The following is a 10,024-nucleotide window of genomic DNA, read 5'->3' on the forward strand; positions in this document are numbered from 1 at the left end:
TAAATTGCACGGAGTATTTCTCAAATGGATCTAAATTCAGTTCTCTGGAGTTTCTTTTGCACTGTATATACGTAATTGTAGCTTATAAGGTAGATGGAAATTAGAGAAGTGACCAATCGTCGTCGGCCTCGCTTAGGTCCTACCAAAGTTCAGCTGCAAGACGACGACGATCCTCTCCTATGCCACTGTTCCATTGCTATCAAGCCCCCCAATGAAGAATCAGAGTCAGCGGAGATCAACCTGATAAAGCTCGCAAGTGCTAGCGGATATCTTCAGGGCATCCATAAAATCACAATGCATGCATACGCCCAACATCAAAACCCAGTTCCTGTCACTGTATCGCTAAGGACAGAGGAGGATGACCCCAGAGACAAGACAGCGCGTGCGTTCTTCTATTTGTCGTCCAATTCTTGATCTTGATCTATGTCACTTGGGACCTATGCACGCTACAACAAGCTCCAAGGCAAACGCAGTGGCTAGCTCGCGCGCCTGTGCATTCGTGACGCGCGACCCCCAGTAATCAAGCTGTGCAGATATCTCATTATCGTCATCATCGTCGATACCAAGTAAGATATCATACTAGAAGAATGCGTATTTGTATTAGTTATGGTGGACTGACTGTATCTGCAGAAGTGGACTTACGGCAAAAGGATCAATGGTGGTTGTTACATTCAAACTCAATGGAGAATCGTTGGCCTCCTGTTTCGATGTCGAACGCGCAAACTTGCGGTGGTTGATTACCGTATTGAACAGTTCTTGTCCAGGAAGATGACCATGGAGGCGTTCGTAGTACTCAAGGTAGGAGAGACCTCGGTGGGGCAGACAGCTGATGAAGCTTTCGTGGCATTGCTTCAAGATGCTCACTGTGGACGCGCCCTCATCCACATGGAGACGGTGGGCGAGTATACCGAAAACGGGTCCGATGATCTTCTCTACGCCCTCCATCTCGATGTCTCGATTAGACACGACATACCCAAAAGTAACTTCATCGTTGCTCGTATATCGACGCACGGTGCTGGCCCAGGCGCTTTGAATAAGAATTGGGATAGTTACCCCGTGCTGAAGGCACAGTTGTCTTAGCAGCACCATGCTAGGGATGGGGATTGTCAGTGAGCGGAAATCGCTAAAACCAATCCCGGAACCTTTAGTTGGCACCAGACAAGGCATCAGACCTTCTAAGTGGTGAGACCAGAACTGCATAGAGTCGTCGATTGACCTGGTCTCAAGATGATACTGAAAGTCCCGATATTGTGGGCCTACAGACGCCGAAGGGATACCAGAATAGCACGATGCAATACACTCGAAGAGCTCATCGACACAACCACCATCCAAGAGCGCATGGCTAATGTGAAGCGTACAAGTGACGCTGTTTTCTCTAGTCTCTCCAATGAGGAGCTGACAGGCGGGCAGATGCCTACGAGAATTCTGCAATAGGTCGCCTACCTGCTGGTAAGCAGATTGGTCATTGCTGCTAATGTAATGCACCTCCGGCTGATGTTTCTCGAGGACGAATTGATACCACTGTTTGCCATTACTAGGAAATGGCACGAGAACGGTTCGCAAGATGGAGTGCTTGGCAACCGTCTGCTCCCAAGCTCGCACCAGACGGTCGACCTCAATTGCCCCATCAGTCATTCTAGCCTTGAACGACATGTATGGTTGGAACACTTCGTGGCCCAAACGATGTGCGGTCAGAATGAACTGTTGAGTAGGCGTGCACCTGCGCAAATCGGCACAATCGACCTCAGCGAATTGGGGAACTTCTTTGCAAATAGCAGCAAGCAAGTCTGAGTCAAGACATTTTGGAGCAGCGCGGTATGTAGCCACGGGCGACTGGGCGCCCGCCTGATTCGTCAACATATGTTGCATAACTGTTGCTAGGTCGCAAAGCCTGGGTTGCCGGAAGACATCAGCAACAGTGACATATAGGCCTTCTTCCCGCGCTGATGAGACGAAGGAGACGGCTCTGATAGAGTCACCACCAAGCTGGAGAAACTTGTCTTCAGAAGAAATATCATCCGCATTGACGTGCAAGATTGTCGACCACAAGCGTTGAACGGTCTTTTCCATTGGGCCCGAGGGCGGAACTCGTGTCTTCCTAGGCGTGCCCATGTGTTTGGCCAGTTCGCCCTTGGACATCGCTGAGGCAGTCAAGCGAAGTCCCTTTCGATCGAGCTTCTTTGATGGTGTCATTGGAATCTCTGGCAATGGTACTAACAAAGATGGCACCATATAAGGTGGCAGGTGGTCCTGTAGCCTCTCAATTACATAATTTCTCAGTCCATCCATCGCATTGGACGTTAAATCGAGTTTTATGGCAACGAAGATAGCGAGATATGTTGTTTCCTGGTCATCGGCAGGACTGAATACGTCAACAGCACTTTTGTAGACATCCGAGGCATTCAGCTTTGATTCTAGCACTTTGCTGACAAGGTGCTCAACTTCCTCGAGTTCGACACGTTGTCCACGGATCTTAACTTGTCCGTCTCTGCGCCCAAATATCTGCATGCTCCCATCAGAATTGTACCGTACCAGGTCGCCAGTCTTATAGAGCCGGCGCAGAGGCTTGACTGGATCGTCTGACAGCCAGTCCTGTATTTCTACAAATGCACTGGCTGTTTGGTGCGGCTGATTGAGGTACTCTCGGGCTAAGACTGGCCCTTCTACAAGCAACTCACCAATTACTCCGACTGGAGCGAGCCTTGTGTGATCTGTGATTTCGGCAATCCAGCTTAGGCCTCCAATCATATTACCGATGTAAGGCAATCCATGAGGACCCAAAAGCGTACCGGCTGTACTCAGTGAGGTCTCAGCTGGCCCCGATATGGTCATCAGCTCGCTGACATGTGGCGACCATAAATCCACATCACCCTGCGTGATAGCTTCGCCGCCCAGGCAAAGCGTCTGGAGGCCTGAGAGTTTTGCTGGCTTTAGATGCCGAGCAAACGAAGGCGTGAAAAATGCCCAGTTACATTTGAAACGCGAGAAGGAACCCTCTACCTCGTTCAACCGCTCTTCTTCTGATGGGATACATACAGTACCACCTGACACTAGCGTTGCTAGGGTTTCGATGACACACATATCGAAAGTAAAAGCAGAAAACTGGTACACCCGAGATTTGTCACTGAGGTTGATTGCACTTCCAAGAGCTGCATAGCTGGTGCTTAACGACTGGTGCTCATGGACAATTCCTTTCGGCGTCCCTGTTGACCCACTCGTAAAAATGATGAAAGCCGCATCTCTGGGGCAGACGTTGCTTAGCAAGGGTCTATTTGCATCTGCTACCGATGCAGCTGAAGACTTCGGGCCCACCGGAAAAGCTCGAGGGGCCAGTGACAAGGCGGTGTCATAGTGTGCAGGTCCGCAGACAATTACTTTCGCTTTCGCCTCTTCGCAGATCTTCTGCATTCGAGTAAGGGGGTGATTGACCAAATCCAAAAATACACAGGTAGCCCCCGCCCGGAGAACAGCCAGCATAGAGACCACGGCCCATAACGACTTGTCGAATAGTAGCGGGACGATATCCCCGCATATCAGATTCTCTTCCTGCTGCAGATGCAAGCCAACGAGACGAGAATGCTCCTCGAGCTGAGCGTATGTGAGGTCACCATCCCATGCGCACACAGCCTGAGCTGCTGGCGTGTATATGCATTTCTCCAAGACCAAGTCATGCACGCAGGCTTCGACAGACTGAGGAAGATCGCGGTTCCAGGACGCAATTTGAGCTATATCTTGCGGACTTGTCGTTGTGATCTCTTTGACAGTGCATTCATTCAGTGAGCAAAGCTGCCTCATGACATGACAGAATTGAGAAAGAAGATGAGAGACATTGAACTCTGATATGACTTGTGTGTCGAAGCCGGCCTTCATTACGAGGCCGCTTGCTGTCAGCTGACACTCAATATTCAGCGGGTGCGTGTTGATATCAGGCTGATCTAGTGAGATGTCACGCAATATGGAATTTTCTTGGTCGTCGTTGCTGGACTCCACTGGCTGCACTACAACCAGCGTTTGAAATGCACAAGCATCTTTAGCTTCAGGGCTAGCATCTCTGATGTGTTCGAGACCATATTGTTCATACTCGGTCTGCTCGATTGATTGATCCAAGATCTTGTGCAAGAGCACATCTTTAGTATTGGAAGGATCTAGTCGCACAACCACAGGCACTGTTGCGAAGGTTGGGCCGGAGATAGTTTCGATGCCCAGGAGATCTGCTTTCCGGCCAGAAGTTGTTATGCCAAGGCTCACATGGTCGCACTCCGTATAACGTGATATGACAATCGCCAAAGCTGCATATATTACATTCGATATCCCTACGTGAGGGGCGTACTCCTGCCGAATCTCCAGAGAGCGCTCCAGCCTCCGGTTAGGTTGTGGGAGATAGTTCGATCCAGGAAGTCTTGGAAAGTGAACTGGGGCAGCACCGGTGAATGTTTGTCTCCAAAACATACAACACGCCTGCCCCGATTTCTCCTTCACGTGGTGTATGAACAGACTGTACGGCGCGGTTGGCGTAGGAGGACGGCCCCGGAGCAAATCATCTAGCTGTTTGTGCAATAGATTCATGGACCAACCGTCGTATAGCGCGTGGTGTATTGTCCATAACAGCAAGCGCCTACCTGTCCGAGTATCGTACGTAGATCCGAAGCGACATAAGCTTGCTCCAAGTCCCATGCTATTTGACAGAATAGCGTGCGAGTTGGGTTCAAAACCCTCTTCAGCCCTCCATTGGAAGTCATCCTTTAGTACCACTTGGTAGAAAGCTGAATTTGTGTGCACTATACGAGTGCGCAGAATTGGGTTGTTTTGTACAAGCTTGTGGCAGGCAATTGAGAGCCTATGGACATCCAAGTCAGGGGGGAGTTCAAAGACATTGTTGGAAATGTAAGACCCAGGGTGTTTCAAAGACAAAGCCATTAATCCCCCTTGTAGATGCGAGCATGGGTAAATGTCCTCGATTGATGAGTCCTCGACTCCACAGCATTTCGCTGCTTCACTTATCAGGATGGTTTCATCCTGTTCGTCGGGTATCAAAGAAAAAGATGATGGGGCTTGTGCAGCGATTCCCAGACGTATCATGCGCTGCGACATACGCTCTAACGAGTAATATCTCGTGATATCAGCCACGGTGAGGCTCCACCCTTTGTTTCGAGCCAATGTTGTCAGTCTAATTGCTTGTATAGAGTCGCCGCCCATACGGAAGAACTCATCGTCCAATCCTGTTATCACCGTTAGAATTCTCCACTTAGAATTGGACTCTGCGTATACCTATGTTGCCTTTCTCTATTCTGAGTACCTCGGACCAGAGAATCTGTAGTTCTAGTTCGATTTCCGTCTCCGGTGGACGCTTTTGCCTGCTCGTGCCTGCTGCTGCCAGGAATTCCGCCTCTGTTAGGTTAAATACCGACTGTTTGAGCTGTCTCCGGTCAACTTTGTCAGAGCTTGTAAGCGGCAGCTTCTGAAGCTCCAGATACAAAGATGGAAGCATGTATGAGGGAATCCGCCCCGCTAGAGCTTGGCGAAGGTTAACAATACGTGGATCAGCCTGAGCTGGGCTACTACCCGTGTCTTCTATTCCCGTGTCGCCTCTAGAAAAGACGATGAAAGCCACCAACATTTGCTGATGAGATTCTGGATTGCGGGTAGCGACCTCAACAATGACTTCTGCTGGCTCCAACAAACAAGACTGGATATGATGTTCGATCTCAGACAGCTCAATGCGCTGGCCATAGAGCTTGACCTGCTGATCCTTGCGGCCAATGTATTCTATTGTGCCGTTGGAGCAGTACCGTACGAGGTCACCCGTCTTATACATTCTGCGTGGGTACTGATGGTCATCATTCCCAGCATTAGAGGGCTCCATTGCACGGAGCCAAGATGGCGGATCAATGAAAGCTGCACGAGTCTTCTCATCGTCGTTCAGGTATCCGCGACCTACGTTCGGGCCGTCAAGAATTAGCTCGCCAATGCACCCTACAGGTACCAGGCGCTCATGATTGATAGGGTCGACGATCCACGTCCGGCATGCCACACCTCGGCCAATATGACCGCCATAGAGCTCAGGTGTCGAGGACACACAGCCCGTGGGGCAACACTCACTTGGGCCGTACGTATTCGTCAGCCTTACGCAGCTTCCATATGTCTGCACCAAGGCGTCTGTCATCTGCTCACCACCAATGTATAGGTCTGTGAGGGTCTTTAGTTGCCTGGGGTCTATAAGCCGTGCAAGGGAAGGCGTGAAGACGCCCCAATGTACCCCCATTCTGTTCATCGCACCAGTCAGGTCGTTTGAAATCTCGTGTTGCGACGGCATACAGACTGTTCCTCCAATCATCAACGGCATCAGCATCTCTTCGAGACTTGAGTCAAAGCTATAAGCCGAAGAGACCAAACCACGCCAAGTGCTTTGTGCATTGGTCTTTCTAGCTAAAGCGTCGATGTAGGTGCAAAACGAACGGTTTTCAATCATTATCCCTTTTGGCGCACCGCTCGTTCCACTTGTGAACACCACGTAAAGGAGGTCCGATGGCGCATATCTAGGATGCATTGCATGTGTCCCATTTGTTGTCACCTGAACTTGTTGGACCGGCTTGGGCGAGTTTCTCCTTGCTTTCAAGAAATCCTCGACAACGATTGCAGCCGGAAGGAGCTTTTGGGATAGCTTTAAACACTCTCTGGAACTCAATATTATGGGTGAGTTTGTTTGGGATACAACGCTTTGCAGTCTTTCAATAGGATGTGTGGGGTTCAAGAGTACAAAGGCTCCACCGGCTTTGTTGACCGCGAGTACTGTGACTACAACCCATTTGCTTCGTTCGAAAGAGACCGGGACAATGACTTCTGGCCCAATACCGAGTTGCGCCAGATGCTGGCTGAGATGAGAAGAAAGAGTGTCCAGTTCTTTGTAGGTGAAGTTGCCGTCCCACGAGCATACAGCCTCTTTGCTTGGGGATAGAGCGCACCTCTCTTCTATCACTTCACATACGCGTCGATCAATAGCGCTCGGATAGCTGGCATTCCATTCCCAAATGAGAGATTTGTCTGCAGTACCCGCCAAATCAATTTCTCCAAGATGTTGGTCCCACGGTGCATTACGAAGTTGTTGAATGATGCTGTCTAATTGCAGGAGTACCCGTTCTGCTGAGGAGGAATCCAGGACTCCTGAATCGAAGAATGCCTTCAATAGAGCCGTGCCTGATTCAAATTTACAGTCAATGGTCAATGGGTATGTTCCTGCGTCGGATAGCTCTTCATAAGTGATCTTAATGCCACCTAGGTCTACCTGCTCTTCAAGTGGCTGAGTGATAAGGAGGCATTGGAAGTCGCAAGCGATTTGTGTGTCCTCGCTGAGCTTTCGTATATTTTGCAAGCCCAGGGCCTCATACGGCATCATTTCAAGCGCCCGTTTCTGTACTTGTTCAAGAAAATCCGAGACGCTGCGATTCTCGTCAATCTGGATCCTAATGGGCACTGTTGAGAACGTTGGCCCAATGATTGTTTCTATCCCTTCTATCGCAGCGTTACGTCCTGAAACAACCGTGCCGAATACTGTATCATCAGTGTTGCTGTACTTGGAGATGAGAATTGCAAGCGCAGCACGAACGAGAGTAGAGCTCGTAAAAACATCTCTGGGGGCCATTGATATCCTTTGCTGCACGCTCTGGACAGTTCCGGGTCCTTGTAAAGACCTGGAACGAGTGGGAAATACAGGTGCCTCGACCTCTCGCAGCTGCTCTTTCCAGTACGTCTCGGACTTTTCCACGTCCTGCTCCTGCAGATAGCTTATGAAATGATTGAAGCCTGTATGGGTGTTGCTCTGTTGTCCTGCGGCTATACGACTAACTTCTTGGACAATCAGCGCTGCTGACCAGCCATCGTAGGTGCAATGATGCGCAGTCCATGAGAGGCTGCAAGAGCTTTCACTATCGCGGTCGAGGATTATTGCGAATCTGTTAAGCCTAGAACCCACGTTCATTGGTAGGGATTTGTCTTCATGCAAATACCGGTCATAATTATCCGCATGATTCCAGATCAGGTCCTCGTCAATTACAACTTGAACGAGCCCCTCATCCGTTTCGATGATCCTGGTGCGCAATATTGCGTACTCTCGATAGGCTTGCTCCCAGGCTTTCATGTAAAGAGCAGGAGACATCGTACGGGGTATCTCGATTACTGTCTGTGCTACGTATGCTCCTTCATGGCGGAGTGACAGAGCGAGCAGACCCTCTTGAAGTGGTGTGCAGGGATACGCGTCTTGGATTAACTCTTCCGTCAATCCGCACTGCTTAGCTGCTATTTGGCGTACCTCTGCCGGGGCCTTGAGAAGAGCAAATGGCGGTATAATATCCTGAGACTTACTTACAAGAGGCTTGGATACATTCGCCATTTCGGAGAGCTGCTGATGCTGAAGAATGTCTGCAACGGTCAAGTGCAGACCGCTCTTACGAGCGAGAGTGACGAGCTTCATGGCCTGCGCAGAGTCACCGCCCAGTCGGACAAATTCGTGATCTGCACTGATGGCTTGATAGTTCACACCAAGGATGGTTGACCACAGGGTTGCGAGTTGCTTCTCAGCCTTCGTCGAAGGTGGTCTTCGGATATGACCATTACCTAGAATGCTCGACTCAAGTGGGTATGAGCTTAGATATTCTGTGACTATTTGTTGTAGCATCCGGCGGTCCAGCTTTCCAGACACTGTAAGTGGCATGCGTTGTACTGGTATAAATCTTGTTGGAACAAGTAACGATGGTAGGGACTGCATCAAGGCTGGGCGCAACTTCTGTACGACCGCTTCAAAGTCCGCATTGAGATCCTGAACTGCATGCATTTTTCCATTAGAGAAGCCATTCGACTCCAAGTGAAAGTCGTCCTGCAACTCTCTGGACGAGGAGTCCGTGCTTAAACATATCGAGGCAACAAGCGTTGTCCGAGTGGGAGGGAAATCAGGGAGAACGTGTGCCGCAACTTGCGCGCTCAATGGTAACAATTTCTTCATGTGATACTCAATCTCTCCGAGCTCTACACGTTGTCCGTTTAACTTGACCTGCGTATCTTTCCGCCCTAGAAACTCAATCGTCCCATCCTCAGCATATCGGACCAAATCTCCGGTGCGATAAAGCCTCTCCGGCGGTGGATGTAATGCTCGCATATCCTGTAGCCACTGAGGAGGGCTGATAAAGGCCTCGGCAGTCTTTATTGGGTCATTCAGGTACTCTCGAGCCAAGTTGGGACCCTCAATGAGAAGTTCTCCAATAGCACCAACTGGGAGGAGCTGAGATGGATCCTCCACATCGGTAATCCAAGCTCTTCCACAAGCCGGACGACCAATGCTGCGCGAGAATTGGCCAGGTCGTATCGGTTTGGTTGTAAAAGTCCAGACCAGGCATTCAGTAATGCCGTAGACATTTATCAAATCAAGCCTTTCCGCCCATTTATCAACAAGAGTAGCTGTCAATGCCTCACCACCTACGCAAAGAGTTCGTAACGATGGAACTTCTTGAGGCTCAAGCTGTTCAGCAACTGTAGGTGTTAGGCAAACATAATTCGCGTTCAGAGATCTGATACTCCTGGCGAGATCGTTCAGCCGGTCCCAATCAGAACACACGCAGAGCACAGCGCCCTGCATGAAGGTGCCATATATGTCGCTCATGCTCGTGTCAAATGTATAAGCGGCAAACTGCAGGGTTCGCGACTGCGCGGTGATGCCCATGGCTCTGCTGTGCTCGCGAATACTGAAGCAGAGCCGACCATGTTGCTGAATGATGCCTTTGGGCCGCCCCGTGCTCCCAGAAGAGTACATGAGGAAAGCCGCGTCCTCTGGCTTTGCTCGAGCGACATCTTTGTATGAGTTCTGGATCAATCCAAGCTTTGAAATGAGAAGTGTATCGGCGACGACGGTCCTGACGTTCGCCCCAGTTGCGAAGATCCCGGAATATATGCTGGATGCCACAGCAAAATGTGCCTGCGTGTCTTCCAGCACTGTCTCAAGGCGCTTGCTGGCATTGCTTGGATCCAGAGGGACGCA

At 50.1% G+C, this 10,024-nt stretch overlaps 1 protein-coding gene across 1 annotated transcript; it reads right to left on the reverse strand.

Moving 5' to 3' along the window:
* Positions 1–24: 24 nt before the first annotated feature.
* Positions 25–9,706, reverse strand: M430DRAFT_126865 (hypothetical protein). Its single transcript, XM_024862002.1, has 3 exons — positions 5,269–9,706; positions 643–5,219; positions 25–579 (listed from the first exon to the last, which is right to left on the reverse strand). The coding sequence occupies exons 1-3, from the start codon at positions 9,647–9,649 to the stop codon at positions 427–429; spliced, it is 9,111 nt and encodes a 3,036-aa protein (XP_024717780.1). The 5' UTR covers positions 9,650–9,706; the 3' UTR covers positions 25–426.
* Positions 9,707–10,024: the final 318 nt, after the last annotated feature.

Source organism: Amorphotheca resinae (assembly GCF_003019875.1).
Source record: "Amorphotheca resinae ATCC 22711 unplaced genomic scaffold M430scaffold_11, whole genome shotgun sequence".
In the NCBI taxonomy this organism is placed as follows: domain Eukaryota; kingdom Fungi; phylum Ascomycota; class Leotiomycetes; order Helotiales; family Amorphothecaceae; genus Amorphotheca; species Amorphotheca resinae.

Coding starts and splice junctions, on each gene's coding strand:
- M430DRAFT_126865 (XM_024862002.1), bottom strand. CDS start 9,649: ATGAGCGACATATATGGCACCTTCATGCAGGGCGCTGTGCTCTGCGTG. Junction 5,220..5,268: donor AATAGAGAAAGGCAACATAG/GTATACGCAGAG, acceptor CGGTGATAACAG/GATTGGACGATGAGTTCTTC. Junction 580..642: donor CCACCATTGATCCTTTTGCC/GTAAGTCCACTT, acceptor GCATTCTTCTAG/TATGATATCTTACTTGGTAT.